Source organism: Plodia interpunctella, chromosome 24, assembly GCF_027563975.2.
Source record: "Plodia interpunctella isolate USDA-ARS_2022_Savannah chromosome 24, ilPloInte3.2, whole genome shotgun sequence".
Classification (NCBI taxonomy): domain Eukaryota; kingdom Metazoa; phylum Arthropoda; class Insecta; order Lepidoptera; family Pyralidae; genus Plodia; species Plodia interpunctella.
Genome location: NC_071317.1, coordinates 4,166,071 through 4,191,369, shown reverse-complemented (window position 1 = coordinate 4,191,369; position 25,299 = coordinate 4,166,071). Strand labels below are relative to the sequence as shown.

Sequence of the window (25,299 nt, the reverse complement as noted above, 5' to 3'; positions counted from 1 at the left end):
ATGGAATTAATTTTGTATGCAATTTTTTGAAAATTTGATTAGCAAAAAAATCAGCCTAATAATCATTAGGCCAGCAAAAAAATCAGGTGGCATCTCTTGTTCCGCAAACAATCATGTTAATGGTCAGATTTATTGTATGAGTAAAACAATTATTTGGACAGCAAGATTTGATGCAATAAAAATACATTATAATTTGTAATATCATATATTTCTGTCAAAATACATTTATTATGTAATTTTTACACAACAATTCTTTTAAAATACTTTTCTGTTTCCACAAACGTTTTAATTTTTTAGTTCACTATCTAGGAATAATTGATCAGTATTTTAGAAGACATTTTTATGTCGCATCAATCAAGATGTAGTACTTTTTTAAGTATGTGCTATTTGTTTTAAATAATACGTATTACTGGGTGTTATACAATACAATTTACAAGAAATCCTAGTAAGGTAGAACCTAATAAAAATTCATACTATCATTGTTTTAAAAAATGGTAAATGTATACCATATTCAGATCAGTAACGGAAGCTTTCAATACATACCTACATCTAACTCGCAAAACATATGAAAATCGAATAGATACATTATTAATTAATTCATAAAATAGATTGGAAAAATATTATGATACTCTATTATGCGCCACTAAAGAAGTTCTGTGGCAATATGTGGAACTGTCAATAACAGATCGGCTACGTTGTTGTTGTCAGCGATTGTAGGGCCGCCGCGTCCAGTGACTTTTTTCAAGGCTCAGACGAGAATGTAATAAATGCATTAATTATTGTATGTATGGTTCTCAATTGTAAGTCAACAGATTTTCTAAAAATCATAAAAAAAAACAAATTAAAACATAATTCCAAATAAATTGAGTTTAATAATTCGAATAAAATACTTTTTATGGCTTTAACTTGCTGTTCAAAACTATTGTACTAAACTCTTATGACAAGGTGGAAACTTTCATTCATACAATGTCCATCAGTCTCAAAATTGGTAGTTTCATAATACCTTGAGCCTCTTCCGCCCAGAGAAATCTATAGACTTCATATTTTTCGTTTCACTCGTACAAGATAAATGCGTATTATAAAAATACATGTGAAGAAATAGTACTGGTAATCTTTTGTGCTTATATCAATATCAGATTACGTCATGACTCAAGCTCATCCTATTTTACAAACAGTCAACACCTACACAAAAACGCTCAATATAAATAAATAATTTATTTAAACACAATCACTGGATTCAACAAGAAATTCAAAATATATTTCGTGGACACAACACAGTCGTTGACGATCGTTTTGAAGAGCTCTGAGAATTTGGAGGTCACTGGTGCATTTGAACTGATAGTACCCCTGTTGTTCTTGCATTCTACGCAATGTATCTCGTGGCCTTGGATTTTGAAGTCCTGGGCACCGATGTTGTATGTCCCTGGTTCGTTGATTAGAACGCCTTTGAAACGGATTTTGTCTTTGGCTCGCAGTTGGCGCGTGAAGTTTGAAAAGTAATGGTCGAATATGACTGATATTTCTGCGTGACGCGATAGGAGGCCAGTGCTCGTATCCATTAGAAGTTTCACTTCATAGGTGTATCTGGAAATAGTTCGCGTTGTTAGTCGAGAAAAATGGAAACGACTACATAGTATAATACGAAGTCACCCTCCGCATCTGTAAGCTTTCTTATTTTAAATTCATGATGATATGTAGAGTACTGAAGACAAACATAATTTCGACGCCACCGTCTACTAATTGTGTAGTAAACTGTTACTGCAATGTGTAATAGGAAATTATATACTTTCCAATAAAGTTATCTAGTGTTGCGTAATTTCTTAAAATATTTTTTTGGTTTTCGCTAATACATAAAAGAAATATAATTCATTCACTCATTCGTTTGTTGGCGAAGCTTACATCCGTCCGCTTAGTACTAAATAATAATATATTAAGGGCCTGTTTTGCCACTTTCTGATAAAACTTAATATCGTAAACTGATAGATAAATTAACCGCTAGATAAATCTGTTTGATGTGACTGGCCAGTTAGCTCTATCCAACACATGCAAAACCATTTACATTAATTTTTTTTATCACCAGCGCTATCTGTTCGAAATAGTTACATAGGCACAGGCCCTAAGTGAATCAAAAGATACTTACTCATCCATATTGTTCAAATGACAGATCTTGCCCGTGTGCCTCGCAGAATTCATAATAAACTCGCACTCCTTTAGAGAAAACTGATTGCCAATGCCGCACCACGCCGCATACTCCTCTCCATAATAACATTTAAAATATTCCGTCAAAATACTAGGCAACCATGACGCGAAGGCGTTCCATCGATTCACCACACTCGTCAATTTCACCTCTTTAACATAACCCTCCCAATTTACGTTGGCGCCTTCTAACACTGAACATTTGATTTGCGTAGTCGCCGCGTTATAATCCGTCCAAGATGGAGAGTTGCATTGGTTGTAATAATCCTCCCAACTTATGTGGTATGTGCTGTCGTCGTAGTCAGTTATGAATTCATTTTTGAGGAGATTTCGAAAGCTGGACTTCTCGTCTCCTATTAGTTCTATGAGGCCTGTGGGGAGACCGTCGTCTTGAATGTTGGTTACGAATTGGTTGCCAAAGTAAATTAAGGTTATTAGGCCGATTACGAGCTGTGAACAAAATGTACATATTGTTATCTTCAAAAGCAATATTTTTTTTCCGAAATAGTGTGTTAAATATTTCAAATCAAATATTTTGTATACCAAGTAGGTATTGCAAGTGGGTATGCTTAGAAAAAGGTGAGTGTGTCTTTGAAAAAATATGGCAGATTTGAATATTTTGCATTATCTCTCTAATAACATTGGAAATGAAAAAGGCAATACATACTCTTGGCAGAATGGACTAACTATCGATTTACGGAAACAAAGATATTTGATTTATGACCGCGTCTAATCGCACACTAGCGCCACCTTTCTATAAATTTACAATACTATACTGTTGATTACACCAATATCACACAATACAAATATCAGGTACAAAGGCGAAACTTATTATTTATTAGTGAACTATAAAGTAATTTCAACAAATTATGCTAAAAGTATTATAGATTTCTATTGGACACAGTGATCGCACTTTCCTAAACCGTAAAGTAGCCACTAAAATCCATGTATACTGTAGAAATCTTTTTAGTTTTCGCTAATAAATAAATTGATGAACAAGATGGTGGCGCTAGTGTTCATCCTTTAAATACAAAAAGTAATAAATACTTATATTTCTCACCTGAAAAGGCGTGACAAATTTCTTTGTAGCTTCAGATTTCGCCAGAAAACACGTCACAGCCAAACTTAGACCAAACCCTACGACAACAGTCATCGTGTAGAACACTCTCGACAACGTTATGTACTGCAAGAACGCGAACACAGGCAACGTCACCGTCGCAAAGCCGATCAAGGGCAAGAAAAGGAACGAACAAACCAAACCCAGAGTCCCCCTAATCAAACCGTACGTAGTACACCCATGGGAACACATTATAAACATCTGCAGCCAACTTAACGTTACACAATGCGGTAATGCATATTTAAAGAAGCCCTGCCAATTTCTCCGACGCGCCATCCCTACCAGGATCATAGGAATTATTAATGAGAAAAACACGCGAGAGTTCAAGCAAAACTCGATGCTATTCCCTAATATGTAAGAAGGATAATTCGATATATACAAGTCGAGGAATCTCCAGCCTTGGTGCACAACAGTGTCTTTCTCGTACGGATATTTCGCCAACACATTTATACCAAAGGACAGCAACGCTAGTATGTCGGGATACGATTCGCTGTCAGTGCCAAAAGAGAATAATGTCAGGAACATAAAAAAGAAGGACAGGACACAGAATTCCGAAAATGGCACCCACTGCGTAGCAATGAAAGGGTAAAGGAACAGATTAATGAACAACGCCATAAAGAACTGAATAAACGGACTCAAGTTGTTTCTGACAAAGAGATTTTCCGATTCGTCCGGTTGCAAGTTCCCATCACTATACCTCAAAAAGAGTCCGGACCATTTCCTGAAGTCAATGAACTGTTTTTTCGCGTGCAGCATTTTGAACGTACAAATAACCATCGCCACGAAACTGACATAGTACAGCACTAAAGGTACTAAGTGGTATAGACTGTCAGTGTTGACTGAAAGGTACGCTATGAGGAGTAAGGAAAGTTCGATGTTGGACAATCTGAATGAGAAATTCGCGAAGTAATATAGGAGTTTTAGGTATAAGACTTGTAAGAAAACTACAGGGTGAAGGAATGCCTGGTGAAGTAGGGGGATGTGGTCGAGACATTTTAGCCCGGGGTCTGTGAGGGTGAGTTCGTAGGAGACCAGGGGTAGTTCCCCCTGGCAGTAGTCTACTGCGGCTGTGACTAGATTGTCTACTGTTAGGTTCCGGATTTCCTCGTTTGTTGGACACCTTTCTGGGCATTCTGTAAAAAAAAACTTATTAACGTTGTGTGGTGATGTAGACATCAAGCGTTTTTTGTCAATTAATTTTTATGAAAAAAAAACTCAAACCAGATGAATTATTATGGTAATAGCAGTCGTCCGCAGCTCCACCCGCGTAGCCTATGTTTAACCTCGGGTCATTAATTATATAAATTTCAAACTTCATCAACATCTGCCTTCCAAATTAACCATGAAAGCGACAGACAAACAGGCATATTTATTTTACATTATTATAATATTTTTATGGACTTGATAACTGAAAACATTTTATAACATTTGGGGCTCAAACGTTCACGGTGCAGCGTGCGTTTTCTTATGCAGGGAATAATAAACCTTATGTTAGTATAATAAGAAAGATTCGTCTGTGACAGCAGTTCGAACAGTGCAGTTTGTGTGAAAAATCTCCCACAGAGAACAATGTGCCTTATGTCTACGACAATAACAGTTATTTTACCTTCATCTGTGACAGCAGTTCGAATTGTGCCGTTTGTGTGAGGAATGTCTCCCGCCTTCAGTGACGGCTCCAATGCTTGCTCATCATGTAGTGCGCGAGGTTCTTCTGTAAAGAATTATAGACTATCAAACGTTGGTAATAGGGATGTAATTGTAATTTACTGATAAATTACTAGAGGCAAGAATACCTTTCCCGCTTTTTATGAATTAAAAAAAAACTACAGGTAATAAGTTGATAAATAAAATAAAGATTGAGTAAATAGAGCGTGAAGACAACAAACTTACTTTCGCATTTATATTATTAGTTAGAATTAGGATTAATTTGATTTTTTGCCATAAAAGTTTATGCTGCAATTTGAGTGGACGTGTCGAGTGTCCAATTCCGGTTATATTGACAATCTAATATTTTAAGAATATGATATTATGCGAATAGAGGAATACAACGGCTCCCAAAATGTGCTCGGGCCCTAGGGCTCCGCGAAAATATTGATATAAAAGTACTAAATGCTGTAAGTACATGCGGCCTAATACTGTTCGCAGAGTATAAAATAAAGCTAAGCGCTTCTGATTGTACAGCACGAAATATATTTCACTGTGAAAATACGTTACTATTCGTAAAAAATTTTTCATACCCATAGTCGGTCAAAACAAACTTTTTATCGATGTGAATTAGAAATAAAAACATTTTTTTTTGTAATTATAATTTTTCTCACCAATTTGCATATATGATCTAACGTGTGTTAACACACGCGAAAGATTGAAGAAAGAAGCGACTAATTTTCAAATACAGAGTACGAGCGAGTGAGACATGTATATATACCCGGTTCCTCATCAGGGGAGTCGTCGTCTGGCCGTTTCCTGAGCGTGGTGCTACATATCTCCCTGATGCGCCGCTCCAACTGCGCCGTCGTTATGTACTGCTCACCGTTTGATAAACTGATGAAAAACAATTCTACATGACAAAGACTTCCAACAAACGACAATTGTAGAAATCAAGTGTGGACATTTTATATAAGTGAGCTGAGTAACTCTACTTCAGTGGTGTGGTGGTCACCAAACTCGTCCGCTATCTGAAGGTCCTGGGTTCGATTCCCAGCGCGGGCAGATATTTGTACCTGTGATCACAAATATTTGTCTGCGGTTCTGAGTGTGTCGTGCCCGTAGCTATGTTTCTGTCCGTCGGCCCCGCGATACAGGCTTAGTGTTGGCCGTTGAGTGTTCTCCATTCTCACATTTACACTCAGCCCTATTGAGCAGGGAAGTGAGCATGTGTATGTAACCCAGTGGGCAGCACGAGTATGTAAATAGGTCACTCGCGCTGTCACTGCTCATGTTACTGCCGCTGCCGGCGCTCCCTCGATTGTTGGTTTTTCCCGCGGAAGTCAGTACAACTAGGCCACCATAGGAATGGAGCAATGAAAAAACAATTACATTTTTAGAAATTGAGCGGGGAATATGGGTCGACTCATACTGAGTCGAAGTCATAATGCTTCGAACCAGCAATTAATTCAATCATTTCAAATAATTTTCGCGAGTTGATAAATAAAGAAGAGAAAGAGAGAGAGAGAATAAGAATATGAAGGCTGATTGTAAATGCTTAATCGCGTCGTTATCGCCGCAGAAGTATTTAGGGAAATATTTCCGGCAGCGGCAGGAGAAGTGGCAGTGACTGAGTGTAAATGTGGGGAGTCACGTCACTCACCTAGCAAACAGGTCCCTGGCAGCTTTCCTGGCGACGGTCTCCTGCCGGCTGGCGGCGAGGCACGACTTGGCGCGCACGATCGCTGCGCTATCCTCAGATATAACACCGCTCCGGATACACCTGATAATAGAACAAGCTTTTATTGCAACATTTTACAAACACAAAGACTATTATACTGAGGTACAATCAATATACATAATACTCTTCCGTTACTGAGTGACTGACTGACTGACTGAAACGTACAGCCGAAACGACTGGGCGTAGAAAGCTGAAATTTAGCATATGGGTTTCCTGAGGAGTGTAGGGGAGCACTAAAAAGATATTTCCTGAAATTCCCACGGGAAACGGATTTTCACTCACACGGAGTTGTGGGCAAAAGCTAGTCTGTCTATAAAGAGTAAAAACGTCGATACACACACTGAAGTGTGTCGATACACACTTCTGTTTCACTCCTTAGATACTTTCGTATGGTGGACCTCACTAATGATGTTAAAGCGACATATTATGAAACTAAAGTGTGCAGATGTTTTTCCAGTTGACTGTACTACTATATCTACAGGCGACGAGAAAACGATTATTTATATTTAGAGGGACAATTACAAGTATGACCACCAATACAAGCGATTCTCCCTGGTCATACTGTATGACATGCCATACTGGACCACCAAGAAACGGTGTTTCTTTTGCTATTGCAATACTAAATAGATTGGTTGGTAACTCTCAATGTTGCCAGGCATTAGGTCGCACAGCCCACATTTATTTTCTAATCTAAACAGACGGTACAGTGAACAGTACATCAACCTACCCAAATTCATTGCAAACTCATGCAGGGTAATTTGATGTGCTGTTAACTGTACGTAGCGCACCAGAATCGGTGGCGAATGTAATGCGCACACGAGTTTCTCATGCAATTTCCTTTCAACATGTACGCTCTCTTTATGATGTAGTACACTGAGGCGCGGTTGTACCAAACGAGCGCCAGTGTGACAAGACTTTGCTTCAAGTTTCAACGTTTCTGTCGCAGTGGGATTTCTTTTATTATTGTCGAAAATCTGATATTTATCTAATCTTTTTCCTTAGACATCTGACATCTGCATAAATGTCAAATAGTGATCAAAGCTTAAGATAGCGTTCCGGACTGTAGGTTCCACTGCTAATTCCACTAATAGGTCTAGCAGGATTTTCAAATACTCCTGGATCCACTGCGGAGGTTTAATATATTCACAAGATCCAAGTCTGTAATGTCCATAACAAACCGGAAGCAACTTCTCTCTCTCATCTAAGCGTGCTCCTGGTTTCATTCTCGGCTGTGATCGTTCAAAGCCAAATCCCCCTTAGAAATGAATCCTAACATTTGAAGTTCCCGCTATGGTTTTAAGACGAGCCGCCTGACACAAATTGTCCAAGCCACTTGTCATTATAGAAAATACACTACATACCTACGCACAAATCAATTGCAAGCATTTATTTAAAGTGCACCAACTCCTAAGTTTGATGTTTCTATTGCGATAATTATACCGTTTTTACCTTCCTTTCATCCTCAAAGAAGATTGACGACAGGCAGACGGATGGTCGTAACCTTGCGCTTCGCTTCGGAGCGTCACAGCCGAAAACAAAATCAAAATCAAAAATCACTTACACAGATCGGCGCAATTCCTCCTGCACTCGATCAAACCTTATCTTCCACAGTGTGAAATCATCTATATTCACGTGCATCTCAATATAAGAAAAAACCAGTGTCCTCACAGAACGACCACGCGCAATACTTAGGTACGGCTCATTTTGTTTGTTTACAAATCGATGGCATGTCGAAGTCATAACATTACCTCATGTAGTTGTTTTACGGCTTACGGCGTATTTTTCTTGAAAATAATGGATGTTTTTACGAATCAAATGCACGACCGCCCATCGTGTTATGTTTGAAATAATCAGTTTGATATTTAACGTCAAACGTACAGCATTATAGATGTATTTATAGCCGGCCAGTATTTTTTTTTTTCGTAAGGAATGTAATTCACCTTAAAATTTTTTGAATTTATTTTTTAATTGCAGTAAAGTAATTTTTTTGTATGAAGTGGTGATACAAAATATTTCCATGTGTCCTATACACAGACATAAATAACTTCAAGTTATGTCTGTGATCCTATTATATTAATAGATCATACACATGCGTGCCACAGTCGTTTGTATATCAATCTGAAACATTACCTATTAAGTTTTCATAGACCACCACTTGCTTTCTGGTGAAGGAAAACACAACAACACAAAAAGGAAATAAAAATATCACCCTTCTTATATCAGAGTCGTACGAATCGAATGCACCGTTTTGACTACAGAAGGATGAACAAACACACTTTCACATTTATAATATTAGTATGGTTATAATTAATTATGCGAACAAATAGTTACCTTCTCAACATCCTCCTAGCTTCAGGGTGAGCCTGCTCAGTGGCACATATCAACCACTCCAATGCTTGCTTAAAATTAGATATTTTATCTGCTTCTAATTCTGAAATAAACAGATAACATATTTTGATGCAGTGACGGATGAATAGATCCATGTTTACATATTATAAAACAAAGTACCGCGTCTACCGCATCTGTCTGTTCGCGATGAACTCAAAAACGACTGGCCAGATTTTTATGTGGTTTCAACTAATAGATAATGTGTTTCACTAGGAAGGTTTAGGTGTATAATTTATGATGTTTATACACAAGCGAAGCCAGAACGGCCTGATAGTAATTAATAAAATAAAAAAACGGGCTTCGTCCACATTAATTTCCCGCCAATCCTATGTTCTCCTCGGTATTTCCAAATGTTAGTAAATTTGAAGAAGATTGTATGTATAGATTAAGTGTAAAGTGTTAAAAAACAACCTTACTTTCGCATTTATAATATTGGCCCAGAAGACTGACCTACACAGTGCAGTCGAATTTCGAACACCTACAATCCAAAAATCAGGCTGAGAGGTCTTGTTATTGTGCTATAAAAAATGACACTAAATGCTATAGAAAATGGATGTGCATACCACATTTTTCTTCCAAGAGCTGTTTGGCCAAGACAACCTGAGATTCAGCACAGCCATCCTCCGCAAGTTGGTTACGAAGCCTCCGGAGAGACCCTTGTGGTCCATCTGAAGGGAAAACAATTTCAAAAAGCACTAGCAACAATTTGTTTGGCTAGCACAAATTGGTCCATTATTATTCAATTTATATATTAACTAGCTACCCCACGGGGCTTCACTGCCGTGGGAATTTCGGGAATAAACCTGTACCATAAGTGTTATTCCAGGCTATATCTTACCCATGTACTAAATTTCATAATCATTGGTCCAGTAGATTTTGTGTGAAAGAGTAACAATCATACATACATCATCCTCACAAACTTTTGCATTTATGATATTAGTAGGAAGTAGGATATTTGAATAGATCCTACTATTATGTAGTATATTCAAAAACAGAAAGCTTTTCACTGCCAATGCCAAGATCAATGAAATATGATTCTGATTATATTATTTGATCATTAAATTTATAGTGTAGACAATCTTAATTGTAAGTTATTCTCTGGAGCCAATATTTAATAATCCTTAGTAACTGACTATGACTGTTTCAATGACAACAAAAATAGAATTAATTAGGTAGGTACCTAGTACAATCAATAGTATGTCAAACTTTGCACTTCTCATTGATGCTCTTGTGTCAAGTTTAACATTAGATCTTTTCTTTACCTATAAAGAGAAAACATTTATCTTTTTTTCGTAACAAAGAATCTCATCCAACCACAACTGGACAGATTTTGATGAAATTTGACACAGAGAAAGATGATACCTTAACATAGGCTACTTTTTTGTTATTGTTTTACCTAAGTGAAGCCAGGACGGTGTTAGTGTTAGATATTAATAGAATACTTTACTCAAATATTCATAATAGATACATAGGTACCTAGTTTACAATAAAACCATTGATGAGTGCTTTAAATAGGCACTCCTGATTCATTTTTTATCAAATAAGGAAAAAGAAATCATTTATTTGACAAACACATAACCAAACATTAAACTTATGAGTGGGTAAAAAAATAAATAAACAAGTTTGTCAAAAATGCGACCTACTTGGTGCCATGGAATGAGCCAATGCGCTGATTTTCAGCTGGTACCATTTAAAAAGTATATAAGCAAAATAAACAAGTTAGTATGATATGTAACAAATACACGGTAGACATTACTGCTGCCAGTAAGTAAGCTAAAGGACGCATGTAACATTTTTTGATCGAGTTATATACATATTGCCGGAATCAGGAAAGAGAATCGATCAAGCAAAATATGTACCCATTTTTGCTTTTATGGCTATGTACAATATAAATATTTATATTACACAACTGACTGCCTCTTACCGTAATAAAAATTAAAATATATATACATATATTGGACTTACCATGAAGATTCCATCGTTTTCTGCCCACGGGCATTGTAGATTGTGATGTCACTACAATTAAAAAGTATATTATATTCTATTATCCAACAAATTCTGCAATATACTTATATTTCACGTATGAAATAATAAATTAAACTGTAATTAAATTTATTCGCGAAATAATTTGTTTACGGATAGAAGATTAGAAACAGCTGCAAAATACAAAGCAAAATTGAAAACACACCAACCAACCAACCAAACCACTAAATCAAATTGCGAAACTGTCAGTCAAGACAAAGTCAAATTTGCGTAGGTAGTTGGGTTGCCAAATTCTGTCTTAAAAAAATAATATTTTTGTGTGGGAGGGTTAAAAGAACTTAGGTCCTGAACTGGATCGCATTAAGAGATGATGGTAAGCCCACTGAAAGGGGATCGTTCTGTTCTTTTATATATATAATATTTTATTATTTATTCATAAACAAAAAAATAATGGATTTCTCTATGTAAAATGGATGATTATAAGTAGGTAATAGTTATAGTTATGTAATAAAACTCACCAAAACGTTTGAGTTCGATATATTAAAGTCCATGCACTCAAGTAGAGAATCATTTAAATAATTATGAGTTGAGACAGGAAGGTAGGAATTCTATTTCTGGATTCGTTAATTCTCTGCATGTGGTAAAGTGAAGATTTTCGGCTCAGGATCCCCAAACTAAAATAACGAATTTGATTTTATGCATTTCATCGTAATAATCTTACAAGCAAAAATATTAATGGAATTAGGTACGTACGTAATGACGTACATTCAAAATATGTACATGATTCCTTTTTGCGAGACCGAATTGCGAATTTCTCAGTCAAGTCAGTTAAAGTAGTGACTTGACTGAGAGTTTCGCAATTCGGTTTTGTGTATTTTGCTTTGCATTTTACAGCTGTAATGATAATCCGTGAATCCGTGAAAAAAAATATTTTACAGTTGCTAACCATTTAGTCGGTTTAGCTAAAGGTCTGAAGAGGCACGTATTTCGCGAAATACGTGCCTCTTCAGACCTAATAAATAATATTTACCGAGCTCTTTGCGAGCAAGTTCGGATTGCTCTTTGCCGCAGGGCTTGATATACCGTTAAAAATGTCGTAATATACCGCTGTCAAATGTAGTTAACGTTAGCGGCCAAGGTAAATATATTTGGGCATACTTTTTCAAAAAATACCGGTTATCTCTAATATCGTTACCAATGGTAATAACGTTAAAAGTATGGTACGTTCGCTACGCTATGTTTTTCTTTTATAAGATCTCGCTCTCCACGCTTTATTCTTGAGTCAGAATCGAATACAGGCAGAAGCAAAATCAGTTAATCGGTGTAAAATGGTAAGTCTATTTTATGGGAAATTTATCTTTTTACGCTTTTATTAAACGTCCAATGTTACTTGTCTATGTTTGTTAGGGTAGAATCTTGCAATAGAACTAAATCCAAATAAGTAACGATACTTTTAACATACTTTTAACGTTAAATTAATAATAATAATAGCCAGTCTATCCAAATTTCATTCTATAGACCAGTTCTTCTATCCATTATTCTGCAATAGTTCACACTCCCGCCGAGACCTGCTCATGGGCATATCATTTTATTAGTATATCCGCGAGCGGGTTTTGGCGGGAGAATTACACAACATCAAAACTCTCCAAAGGGCCTCTACGAGTTGGATCCATACCCCCACGCAAACCTCTCAAAGGACCGGACTTAGTGCCGTGAATTTTTAAAAGGAGATACATAATAATAACGTTAATTAACGATACTTTTGGTAAACTAAATTTGGTAACGTACCCTGCTTTGCCGGTTTTTTATTGTTAAATGTTGAATGGCTGTGTTTGCGCTACATCCGTTAACTATATATCGCCTTTGCCGTCCGTTGATCTCTCAATGTCAACCTTTCATTCCAATGTTCGTTCCGTTCGTTCGTCCGTCTGTCTGCTGCCTCCCTCCTCACCCTTCTGCCCAGCTTACTGCCTGCGTGCCTGTCTTGTCTCGACGAATGTGCGCGCTACGCAGTGCGCTGTGCGTGCAACTTGCTTTTGTTATTCTTGTTTTCGAGATATATCAACAACGCAGACATGCTTACGCCTCGATTCAAGCTAACACAGGACGATAATCGTGTTTATATCAGTGTTCATGCCCCGTATACAAATGTGGGTGATACAGAAATTGATGTGGATGGCGAGAATTTTCTATTTGTTTCCAGTCCTTATTTTTTGAGGTTGCGTCTGCCTGGACGGATTATCGACAATGACCGCTCGAAAGGCTCGTACGTATGTGACTCAGGGGATTTCAATCTTACTTTCGATAAGGAGACACCAGGAGAGTATTTTGAGAACTTGGACATGATAACTAGCCTTCTAGCTCCGCGAGATATACCAGACATCAACCCTAGTTTAGTTGAAATGCTTGAAGAAGACGGTATCACCTTCGACGAGAATGAAAACCAGGAATCAGGGGATAGTTTTGGCTATGGCTTTGCCAGTAAAATGACTACTGAATTTCATGGAATTGGCAGCGAATTTCCCCAAATTTTTGAATTAAGAGCACCAGAACAAGTTTCGATAGATGAGCGGCACAAACTGAGAGTAAAGTATGAAGATAATAAATTCTCACCAGACCATTATTTGGCTGATTACTTTGATGATGAACTTGTTAGCCCATATATATGCTCTAAACCTTTTTGGGATTCTTCAGGGTTCAATATAGAATCAGATTTTACTGAAGATGAAGTAGGTGTTTTGAAGGAATTGCCAAATAAAAATTATTTGCTAAATAAAAGAGAGTACAAGCAAGTTTTACTTGGCTTAGTTGACATTTTATATGGATATTGCTATGATAAAAGAACTACATTGAATGAAAGCACTGTTGAATCTAGCTGGACAATAAACAAATTGTCTTCAACATTGAGTTGGTTTTGTGTTTTTAATGACACAAAAGAAACATTACTAGCTTGTTACAGAAGAGCCTTGATTTATCCAATATTTAGAAATTTTGAACTTTGCCACAAGGTCAAAAGTGATCTGGTGTCATTATTTCGTAAAGGCAAGAAGTTTATTATAAAATCTCTGATAGAAATACATCAAATGTTCAATACAAGTAATGATGCTCGATACATTCTTAACCAATTGTACATAAAGGATTACCTAATATTCGTACAGAAATGCAGGGGTGAAGAGTTGGATGATTTATGTAATAATATAGCTAATTTGGAGGTTGAGAAGAATGATCTTGATTTAGAACTAGTGGAACTAGAATCGGCAGCCGAGATGGTACAGCAAGATGAAATAGAGATAATGGAGAATGAAGTGGCATTAAAAATGGCATCAATGTCTTTATTGCCAAGAAGAAATAATGTGATCCTAGAGGAAAGTGATGAAACGTCTGATTCCAGCAGCGGTTCATCTGATTCTAGTAGCGATTCAAGTTCTGATTCATCTGATGATTCCTCAGATGAGCTGGATTCCGATGATGATCCATCATAACAGTATAGGTGCTCCTAGCATTCAAGCAAAGGCTTGTAAGACATTGCCTAGGATTCAACCCATTGTCTATGGACTGATAGCTATCAAATAACAATTGTGTATGCATGTGTCTTGATTATTCGCGATCGAGAGTAGCTACTATATTTTAGTGGTTGATGTTAGTTTTCACTCATTTGTCACTAAGCATATGATACACAAGAATAACCATCAATATTAGAATGTGTGAGCTATATAATAATATGTGAATCTTGTGATATACGCAATGACCTTTGGCAGGTTACAGTAAAGACGTTTACATTTATGGTGCACTTAGCACCACAAGATAGGATAAACTTTAAAGATTTATTATATTTTGTAATCTCCTGTATTGTCTTAAATTTGTGCATGTGGTATCCACTTTAGAACTTTGCACAATTAATCTAATAGTTAAGCAGGATCTACTGTACTAAAGTAGTATTGTAGTAGCCAATGACTAAAATGAATACATAATACACTAATTGCTTGGGAGCTCTGTGGTGTAAAAATGTGTTATCTTGAGCTCCTCTGTGCTTCAATGCCACATTAAGTGGTCTAGATGTAATTGCAATCTTCACAACCCCTCAATATCTCCTAACAAAATACTAACCCATAAAAAACTAGCTTGAATGATGAAACATAATAATCAAAAGGCTCTAAAAATGCTAAATGCGTAAGTGTGAATTTTGTGTTTACGTATTGTGTAAGCATAAGTAAAGATGTAGGTACCTATTCCACAATTTTCGATGTGTTATAGACAATATTCTTTTGATGTTAAATGGCAGATTTTCAAATTGTATATATTTTATCAATATTTTTTAGGATACTTTATGGGACTAGTGCTATACCACTAGTCAGTAATAGAAAAGAGTTTCATGTTCACGTTTTATGGTATATCTGCTTGTAATTATAATTTAAAAAAATATTATTTGTAGAATCTGACGTTTAGAACTCTTGTAATTTCCAGAATTGGCATTTTTCGATTATATCGATTGAAAGTCATTTAATAGGTATGTACTTTTAGCATTTAAGTTAATTAATTTGAAGACTGAATAGTCATAAATCAATAAATATTTGTAAATTATTCACGTCTCAACAATGGCGTAGCTGAAGGTATCCAAAGGCCCCAGGCCCCCAGGGCTAAAAAGAAACTAGGACCCTAACTAAACTATTTAAACGTTTGGTTTCTGCATTCGTCGTGTTCCGAATTCAACGTTCAACATAGTCGATTTATTAATTGATAAATAACTAACTAACATTATTAGTTTATGATAAATAACTAAGAATTATTATAAGAACAAGTTGACATTAAAAGAGGCTTTCCGGGGATCTGGTTAATATTACGAAACAATCTGGCCACGTGGTCGTGGTTTCCACAAGAACAATTTATAGTTTAGTCAGATTCCGAGGGACCCCTGAGCGTTGGGGCCCGGATCACAGCCCTCCTGTAGTTACGCCAATGCATCTGAGCTTTATAAATAACATTTAATTACCTACTACACTAGTAGGATATGTAGTTGTTATAATGCACAGTTTATTAAAATCGATAGAATGTTTGAAAATAATTATAGTACCTTTTCAAAAGTGTATCTGTTATTATATTATCAAGATGTACTGATCTTTTAAATCATTTAAAATATATGTATAATCCTAAGTAAGTACATATTGTTTAATTTTTTTTTCGGCGTAATAAGACCAAAGTCCCAGGTTCGAATCTTACTTGTACCATATGAGTTTGTATACCAATCTGACTCATGTGTAGTAGTTTCCTTATACCACCTTCACCGGAAGCACATGCTTCCGGTGAAGGAAAACATCGTGATGAAACCTGCATCCTGGTTGGTTATTGTGTGTGAAATGGATAACGCAATGACCATAGGAGTAATACTGGAATGCCACAGATTCCATTCATAGTCACGTCACGTATGACCATGAGGAATACGACTATGAAGAAGTTTGTGAACTCTCTTAGAACTAGGGATCAGGTTTTGGTATGTTTCACTATCAGATGATTTTAGTAAAATAAAACACATGTACATAACAGAATTAACTTTATTACGGAAACCTCATTTAAAATATCACAATAAAATAGTAACTAATATGAACAGGGTTGTAAAATACAGTTCGGGCAAATTCAATCTAAAGATCTAAAATCTTTAAGATCATTGTGACACTTGGTTGGCGAATAAATAATATGAATACATTTGACAAAGTTACAATACAGTATTACAGAAATACCTTTCAAAATTTGTATTCAGTAGTTCATGTTTCATTCGAGAAAATAACACTAGAAATAATTTCTCGAAAAAATCCTAAATTTTTCATAATATCCATTATGGAGAGCCACTTGGCCAGTATGGAGAGCTGAAAACGCGAATGTATGGAATTGTAAAGCATGCGTTCACATTTGCATATTGTCATTCCATACCATCTTGCTATATAGGCATTAGGCGTGCACAGACCTCAATACCTAAGCATTTCTATTGTACATCGTAAATAGAAGTGGTATTATATTCTGATTAGCATGGATGCAGTGAACCTGCCCATACAAATATTAGTTATAACTAAAACCGAATTGTTCTAAAATTTTGATGAATTGAATTATAAACTAAAATTATTTGTCAAAAACAATACCTCTATTGTCTTATCCTTAAAAATGTAGATACAGTTGTCTTGAAAGTGAGTTACAATTATTGCACAATAAATGCATTCGGGATGAAACAGATTAAATTTAACATAATAAAAGTTTATTTTACACATTATACCTAAAGAAAACAATATATTACTTCACTTACGGATAAGAGTAAGCTCTTGTCTTATTATTATGTTAATTTAAGAACAAAGGTTCTTAAATAACATAGAAATGACTATTGGCTGGTTCTCAGAATGATTCGACCGCTGCGGTCGCCCTATCATTACAATATTTTAAATTTGAACAAAGACAAGAACAAAAGATAGTAAAAGTTTACTATCTGTCTTTAAAATAATTAATCTGTACTGTGGTAATTGTCAATTTTATGAATGATTGGTTTTGGAAATAATTGCTTCCTCAAGAAAATTTACAGCGCGACCGCAGCGGTCGAAACTTCCTCCAAAAATCGTTTCAATTATGTTTTTCTGAGCAGTACATTTTCTTAAAGGACATTATTAACTTAATTAAAAATGGTTTCACACTTACTGCAGCTCGCACTGTTAAGAACGTTTTGATGCAAGGTCCATATATGTATAGCCATCTCTTACATCCGTGGTCCGTCCACCCCTCTTTCTCACGTGGTGAAAGGTATAACTATATGTCATGCTTATACTTCCTCGCAATACATATGAGAAGTCGGGCAATGGATGAAAGAAATTGCAATATGATGTACCGTCACTAAAAAAGAAGTATTTTCTATAGCTTCACGACTTTCTCTCTTAGAATGCATACGCGGCCCGAGCCTTTTAGCCAAAATTTTATGACTATTTTATTTAAAACATATCTTTTACCCTATTTCCTTCCTTAGGCTAAAGGGCTGAAAGCCTTGCGATTACTGTGAATAAAATTGCTAAACAAAATGTATTCAGCACTGGATTTGTAAAGTGAACATTTGGCTGACGTTGTTTAGGCCACCCGCCAAGATGACATTCATTGAAAAGTGAGCTTTAAAGCATTTGCTGTAGATAAGACGAGAGCTGAAAGCGCTAATTTGTTGCAATGTAAAATATGTCTAAAGAAGACGTCTTAAAGCTCACTTTTCAATGAATGTCATCTTGCTGGGTGGGAGCGGTTGAAATGGATAATAATATGACCTTTATTGTCAGTTTAATTTGCGTTTTTGAAGTACTCCTTGCTTTCTCGCGGGTTGGGCTTAATTGTGTTCGCATTTGTGTCAGGATTCCAGTTAGCGGGGCACACTGAAATCAAAATAAATAGTTGTGATTAAAGCCTTATCATTAGCGCCATCATCACTATACGGATTTTGATGCTCTCAACTGTGACACATAGTATAAAAGAAAACTTAAAAATAAGGTGCTTGGCTCACACACAGTTATTTTTGAATTGATATATTATTATTATTATCTATGATAGTCTTCAAGGCAAGAGTTGACATGCATTTTTTGAGCTGCGTGTAAACCTGGATCTCATCTTTGCTTCATCAGGCTTGATTAAGTTTAAACTCAAATTATTAATATTGAAATCTAGTTTTAAATAAAATCAAGGTGCACATACCTTCACCGTGTTTATCAGCAAATTGGAACGCCTTCACAAGCCTAAGTGTTTCTTCTACTGACCGACCAACGGGCAGGTCATTGACTGACAAGTGCCTTAGGATTCCATTGCCGTCGATTATGAACAGACCTGTACAAGAACAGAAATTTTGAAAATTTAGAAAGGACGAAAAAAATTTTCTGCTATCACTATGGAGTGATCCTCTAATATCCTCCTTTTACTATGCGACTACGGGACGCCAGAGCATTCCCAAAGAGGGTGGAAAGAATTGATAAAACCTAAATAATTACCCCGAAGAGCGAATCCTTCATCAAGCAACACATCATAGTCTTTTGATATATTCTTCTTGTAGTCAGCTAGCAAGGGTATTTCCAACTTCCCTAAACCACCATCCTGTAATCATCAAAACAGACTTATGTTTAACCAAGTGTGTTATGTAAATGCTAAGTTCAAATTTTTTTTTTCTTCTAATTTTTTGACAAGGCTTCAGTGCACTTTGTGTGACTATGTCAGCCTCATGAAGGATCTCTAATATAAACTTATCTAGCTTTCATAATAAGTTCAAAATTAAAGGAATAAAAAAATATTAATAACATTAAAAATATTAATTGAAAAAAAAAATTGTTATTCATGACAAGATCATTTAGATTTCAATTCACAAAAGTCTGAATTTGGCAGACAATTTTCTAAAAATAAAATAATGCAAACCTTTCTAGGTGTATTGATCCAGGCAAGATGGCTGAATTCCGAGTCTGTGGAAACGCCAATCACTTGACAGTTGATATTCTCAAAGTCTCTCGCTCTATCACTGAATGCAATAAGCTCAGTCGGGCAGACAAATGTACTGAAAATTTAAGGTTTATACATTTTAGATTTGCACTAGTGTGGTTCTGCTCTAGAACCACTCTATATCCTTCAGTGGATATCGTACGAGGCGACTAAGGAACACATAGTCTAAGCAACAATAGCATTCCCAAAGAAGGTTGATTTGATTTTAATTTGAGTTGATTGGTCAGAACGTGACGACAAAAATTTAAAGATAATTGAGACTGAAGTACAAACTTGAACATGAAAACAAAGTTTTTAAAAAATAGATACTTACAAGTCCAGAGGATAAAAGAAGAGGACTACATATTTGCCACTGAAGTCTGCAAGCTTGAGTGTATTGAACTCTCCATTGACCACAGCTGTAGCGGCAAAATCGGGGGCTGGCTTCTGAATACGCGGCGTTAGAACTGAACTGGCTGACATAGGAAAATTTGATTTAGAATAAAATAAAATCATTTATTCTGAAATAAGACCTTCACAAGCACTCATCCATGTCATATTCAAAATTAAATATTATTTACCAAAGCTACAAACTACTACTAGCATTTCAGAATGACCACTGCTGAGAAGAAATCCTAAAATGAAAAACATTGTTGGTTCCAGAAGACCATTTTATATATATATATAGAATATACACTTATTTCTTACCACATACTTTGTTATGTATAGGTATATAAAAGTTTGTAGTGCTCACTTGCTTTGTTTATGTCACTGTGCAAACAAATCTAACACTGGAACATAGCTATATTTTGTTTAGATTTTAGTTCCTTATTCAGACTGGGTAGATCAGAGTACTATTACTAGTATTTAGCATTAGTACTATTAGTAGTGTACTAGAGCCAACACAAAATATGTCTTATAGTAACTTGAGTTGCTAAATTTCAAATGAAGAAATAAATTTTTAATTTAATTATTTCAGAGTAACTATTAAAATAAGATATACCTATATATTGTTTATGTCGTATGAGTGTAAAATAAAGTTTGTAGGTTATATAATGATATTGCATTGGCAACAAAACTTTGAAAACTTACTGGTTGAGAAATTGAGTTTGTTGGCTGCAGAAATAGCCGGTGATAAGATCTAAAAGAAAAATTATAATGTTCACACAGTTCAAAAGTAAAATGCAAATTGAATGGTATGAGATATGTATAGAAACGTGAAAATTATGTAAAAACACTTTACCTTGCGAGTGAATTGCTTAATTAAAAATGACATTATGCTTAATTCGTAGAAAAATCGAAGTAGTAAATTATAACGACAGTAAACTTGAAAGCAATCAAGCGAATTTTCTCGTAGATTAAATTGAAGTATTTCTAGAAAACTTCAAATGCTTGCTTTTTCGTTTTTTCTTTTCGAGTGAAATTGACAATTTGGTGACAGCAGAAATGTCTAATCTGTGGTGACAGTGTAATTTTTTTTGGTTTATTTCCTCGTTTCTTTGAGGAGGTATTACCTCATACAGCCAAGTCTTTTGTAAAATAATTTTTGTAATAAAATTTGCTATAGTCCACTGGCGACAGCGTGATAGAATAGCTAAACCTGACAGCTACAGTAATAGCTAAGTATATAAAATGTATTAAAAGAAATAAAAAATCTGAGAGGCCATATTACGCATTTTCACTACTTATTTGTGGGATTGGGATATGTAGGTATATTATTTTCGATCACCACTTCTTCAACATAATCAATTAACCACTTCCACCCAAAAACTATTAAAATCAAAAATATTAACACAAAAAACCGTCTATAGGGTTAACTTCATATACGACGACACATATTATTTGATTTTTAAGACTTCAGTTTTAGACCATGAGAAAACTGAAGGGCGGTTCACTGCTTTTTTTCTGCATTATTTGGTCAACTGTGGTCATAAACTGATGTAAACTTGATTTTGACTGAAAGCCTGTAGGAAGTACCTGTAGGAAGTCGATATTTTCATAAGTCGTCAGGTGTGAAGTGTTCCGAGCATATTTTTGACCATTTACTGGCTCGAAAATTTTGCAGCGTGTGGCGGTTTCCCCTAATTTTCGAAGGTTTTTATCTTTTGGAAAACCCTCAATTTCAGCACCCGAATATGCAACACTGTTGTATGTTTTCACAAATGAATGCTTACATAAGAAAAATATGAATAAAATAAACGTTTTTATCAACTTAGAAAAAGGCGGCAATGCTTTTGTTTACCAACCATACTGTGCTGCACTCTGACGTGATAAATGCGCTGTAATACTCCCTACTACTTCCATGAAAATTCAGTAACACTTGGAAACTTTAAAAGCCTAATAACTCTTAAGTATATAACTTTAATCATAGTATATAGTATGTTACATTTCATAATCATAGTATATAGTATGTTACATTTGGGGCTGTGACGCCGGGAAGAGTGAGGGTTTTAGCATAAAAAATAAAAATTTAAATATTCGGCTGTGGTTTTATAAAAACTCATCTGAGAGTTCCGACTGATCTGACTTTTTTATGAATAACAGGGCCAGAAGATACTCTGGCCCTACGTCTATTTTCATAAAAAAGTTCAAACATACAGAGTTATCTAATTTTATTGTAACCATAGAAACTAGGTATCTACATGTTAGGTAGGTAAACATTCACTCCTGAAACATCAAATATATAGACGTCATCAAATATGGCAACGAAAGGTTACATTTCCCGACATATCGCTAATTGCTAGTTTTATTATGCTAATTAACTAACATTCGCTGTGTTTGAGTTACACAAGATACGTACATTATAGGTACACATTTTACGCATACAGTAATTTTATGCGCAAAAGGCGATGGATCACGCGAGCTAGTTGGAAAAAAGAATGAAAAAGTTACGTACCAACATACCTATGAATTTTAAGTAAAAGCAAGAGTAGTAGTGGGCTTATTTGATTGGGCTACATTTGTTTAGAATCATCCTGATTCTGAAATAGGGAGTATTACTGCACATTTATCCCGTTAGAGTGCAGCACTGTATGTTAGGTACACAAAAGTTTTGCCGCCTTTTGCTATGTCGATTAAAAAGTTTATTTTAGAGTACTTTATTAATCCTTTCATTATGTAAGCATTCGTTTGTGAAAATATACAACACTGTAGCATATTCGGGTGCCGAAATATTGGGAAAAATCGTTTCCCATAAGATAAAAAACTTCGAAAACTATGGGATACGCCTCACGTAGTAAAATTTTCGCGGTAAACGGTCGAAAAGAAGCTCGGAACACTTGAAACGTGAAGATTTATTAAAATATGGACTTCATACAGGTAAGGTTAAAATCAAGTTTATATCAGTTTATGACCACAGTTGACTAAATAATGCAGAACATAACCTAAAATAGTGTTATTATTTTCAGGATAACCCACTAAATCCTTCCTTTTTCCTTTAAACTCGCACTATGATTGCGTATTTTTGAATTTTGATGATTGAAGGTATTTTTGGTCGTAATCTGCAACAATATTGAAAATTGGCGTACCAGTAGCGCCATCTGCGCTGAGCTTTGAGTAATATGCCCTATTAACGTTTCTTCGGAATTTATAGAATCAAGTTCACAACTTCACAACATTGAGTTGATTTCTCTACTGAAATCGAGGAGCTCGGAATATAATAAAGTTAAAATCGATATATTATGAAAAATCGCAAGACACATTTTGTTTGTTGTCGGTAGATATCTAGCTAGGTTTATTTATAGTAAAAACAAGGATTACCTAATATTTATTGCAATCTATACTATTATTATAAAGAGGTAAGCTTTTGTGAGTTTGTATGTTTGAGGCGGGTAATCTCCGAAACTGAACCGATTTCAAAAATTCTTTCACCATTAGGTAGGTACATTATCCAAGACTGAGCGATGCCCCGGGCAACATCTAATAATAAATAAAACAAGCACTTATTCTGAAATACTTAGTATTATATATTATTATAATGTTATTTGAAGCTGACCCTGAACCCCTGAGCCCCGAACGCAACCGGGAATTCGCGGAGGAGAAAGAGAGAGAGAGAAAGAGATAGAGTTACTTATGATATGTATTATGTAAATATATAGATACCTACCGATTATTTTGTAAACAAACATAAGTACTGTGATCTCCATTAGGATATGAGCTCGTTGGCGGAAATAATTCCGCTCCGGGAGACGTTTAATTGCCCTTCGATATTGCTCAGCCGATCGTCAGTTGCAGTTGAAACTGTTTTCAATCACAATTTGAATTTGGAATATAATTTTTTTTGCCCAAATTGTATTAAGCCTTGATTCTCTATTTGGTTGTAATGTTGTAAATAGTACCTAACTCATAGAGTTCGGGTTTTTTGTTTTATTAACTACGAGATGTTGCCCGGGGTTTCGCTCCTGTGGGAATTTTGAGATAAAATATAGCTTATAGCAATCTTGGATAATGTACCTTTCTAATGGTGAAAGAACTTTTGAAATCGGTTCTACCGAACCGATTTCAAAATTTCGGAGATTAGATTTTCAAAGTTTCGTAGATTACCTGCCTCAAACATACAAACTTACAAAGTCACAAACGCTTACTTCTTTATAATAATAGTATAGTAATTTATATTAACTACTTAAGTAGATATCTACTTCAGAATACTGAACAATACAATAAGTAAATAACACAAATTTGTGTAATTTAACATAACGACTTTAAAAAAACCTACCTACTCACATGAAATTCGTGGGAGGAAAAAAATGGATAATTTTGTTTGGAAAGTGCTAAGTATAGTACTAATGTAGTCATTATTTAATTGGCTAGTGCCAATTCTACAAAATGAATACAGACCACAGATATAAGGACATTACATTATGTTTTTATTATTGTACAGACCATGTCCTATGAGATGAGGATCTAACAGAAATAGTCAATAAATTGATTATAATATCGGGGTAGGTAGGGACAAGACAGTTACGGCCGATGGTTATCGCTCAACTTGTGGGACGCGACCATCCGTCAACTTATAAAAGTAATATTTGGGGTCACACGGGACATCGATCATAGACAACATAGACCTATATGGATTAAATTATATAGATGAATGGATCTATCCATGTAACGGAGGTATCAACATAAGTACATATATTATATTGATGGCACAAACCTTTTTTAGCTAACGTTTCAAGCACTTTACTGTCGCCGTGGTTGTAGTCATAATATAATTTCCGGTGTGAAGTTGTGTTGATGGAACTGTTACACAGTTATGTTTATTCAATGGCCAACAAAATATTTATTATCGAATCGCAATAAAAAATCAAAATATCATTTTTTTTCAGGAAAAGTGAAACAGTATGCGCCAACTAGTTCTGCTTCCGCACAAATAGTAAAAGTCTTATGAGGGAAAATGCTAAAATAGGTGATTCTTTCTCCTAGGGCCATGGCAATGGGCTGGCAATATGCCACACATTCTTAACTTCAACTTCATTAATAAGTAAACTAGTTATCCCGCCTTATTCAGTACAGTTTTGAACAAGATAAAAATTGGGGAAGTTCTGTGACGAAAAATAACAAACTATCTGGGTATTTGAATATTCATAATTAGATGTGCTTCACACCCCGTTTCGCTGTTCAGATTATGTCGAGTACCCTCTCGGACCCGCTTTCTAATTTGAGAAGGGATTTACCGATTTACCCTAAATGTTTTGAATCGCAGGTTCCGTGGAGTATAAGATATTTATAGAATAAGAGTTTAAAATTTGATTATTTTGAT

The 25,299-nt window shown here is 35.5% G+C and overlaps 3 protein-coding genes across 10 annotated transcripts; 1 reads left to right on the top strand and 2 right to left on the bottom strand.

Annotated features, from left to right (window-relative positions):
• Nucleotides 1-189: 189 nt before the first annotated feature.
• Nucleotides 190-11,295, bottom strand: wfs1 (wolfram syndrome 1). 8 transcript variants are annotated; one of them, XM_053763622.1, is made up of 10 exons: nt 11,279-11,295; nt 11,052-11,102; nt 9,650-9,754; nt 9,030-9,129; nt 6,621-6,740; nt 5,739-5,854; nt 4,920-5,024; nt 3,257-4,446; nt 2,141-2,646; nt 190-1,584 (listed from the first exon to the last, which is right to left on the bottom strand). In XM_053763622.1, the coding sequence occupies exons 2-10, from the start codon at nt 11,083-11,085 to the stop codon at nt 1,215-1,217; spliced, it is 2,646 nt and encodes an 881-aa protein (XP_053619597.1). In that variant the 5' UTR covers nt 11,086-11,102; nt 11,279-11,295; the 3' UTR covers nt 190-1,214. The 8 variants fall into 8 exon arrangements, with proteins under 8 accessions (XP_053619597.1, XP_064292864.1, XP_053619599.1 ...); XM_064436794.1 differs by having other exon boundaries at nt 11,052-11,280; XM_053763624.1 differs by having other exon boundaries at nt 11,055-11,280.
• A 1,718-nt stretch (nt 11,296-13,013) lies between these two features.
• LOC128680391 (protein SHQ1 homolog) lies at nt 13,014-16,227 on the top strand. Its single transcript, XM_053763503.2, has one exon. The coding sequence runs from the start codon at nt 13,145-13,147 to the stop codon at nt 14,549-14,551; it is 1,407 nt and encodes a 468-aa protein (XP_053619478.1). The 5' UTR covers nt 13,014-13,144; the 3' UTR covers nt 14,552-16,227.
• A 373-nt stretch (nt 16,228-16,600) lies between these two features.
• On the bottom strand, nt 16,601-20,974 carry LOC128680392 (peroxiredoxin-2-like). Its single transcript, XM_053763504.2, has 7 exons — nt 20,785-20,974; nt 20,634-20,682; nt 19,876-20,017; nt 19,482-19,617; nt 19,064-19,166; nt 18,774-18,902; nt 16,601-18,457 (listed from the first exon to the last, which is right to left on the bottom strand). Exons 1-7 carry the CDS (start codon nt 20,815-20,817, stop codon nt 18,366-18,368), a joined length of 684 nt encoding a protein of 227 aa, XP_053619479.1. The 5' UTR covers nt 20,818-20,974; the 3' UTR covers nt 16,601-18,365.
• Between the last annotated feature and the right edge of the window lie 4,325 nt (nt 20,975-25,299).

Coding starts and splice junctions, on each gene's coding strand:
- LOC128680392 (XM_053763504.2), bottom strand. CDS start 20,817: ATGTCATTTTTAATTAAGCAATTCACTCGCAAG. Junction 19,618..19,875: donor TTCTTTTATCCTCTGGACTT/GTAAGTATCTAT, acceptor TTAAATTTTCAG/TACATTTGTCTGCCCGACTG. Junction 18,458..18,773: donor TGCTGATAAACACGGTGAAG/GTATGTGCACCT, acceptor TTTTGATTTCAG/TGTGCCCCGCTAACTGGAAT.
- LOC128680391 (XM_053763503.2), top strand. CDS start 13,145: ATGCTTACGCCTCGATTCAAGCTAACACAGGACGATAATCGTGTTTAT.
- wfs1 (XM_064436792.1), bottom strand. CDS start 10,306: ATGAGAAGTGCAAAGTTTGACATACTATTGATTGTACTAG. Junction 6,741..9,029: donor GCTAGGAGGATGTTGAGAAG/GTAACTATTTGT, acceptor TTCTATTATCAG/GTGTATCCGGAGCGGTGTTA. Junction 2,647..3,256: donor AATTTGTCACGCCTTTTCAG/GTGAGAAATATA, acceptor TTTTGTTCACAG/CTCGTAATCGGCCTAATAAC.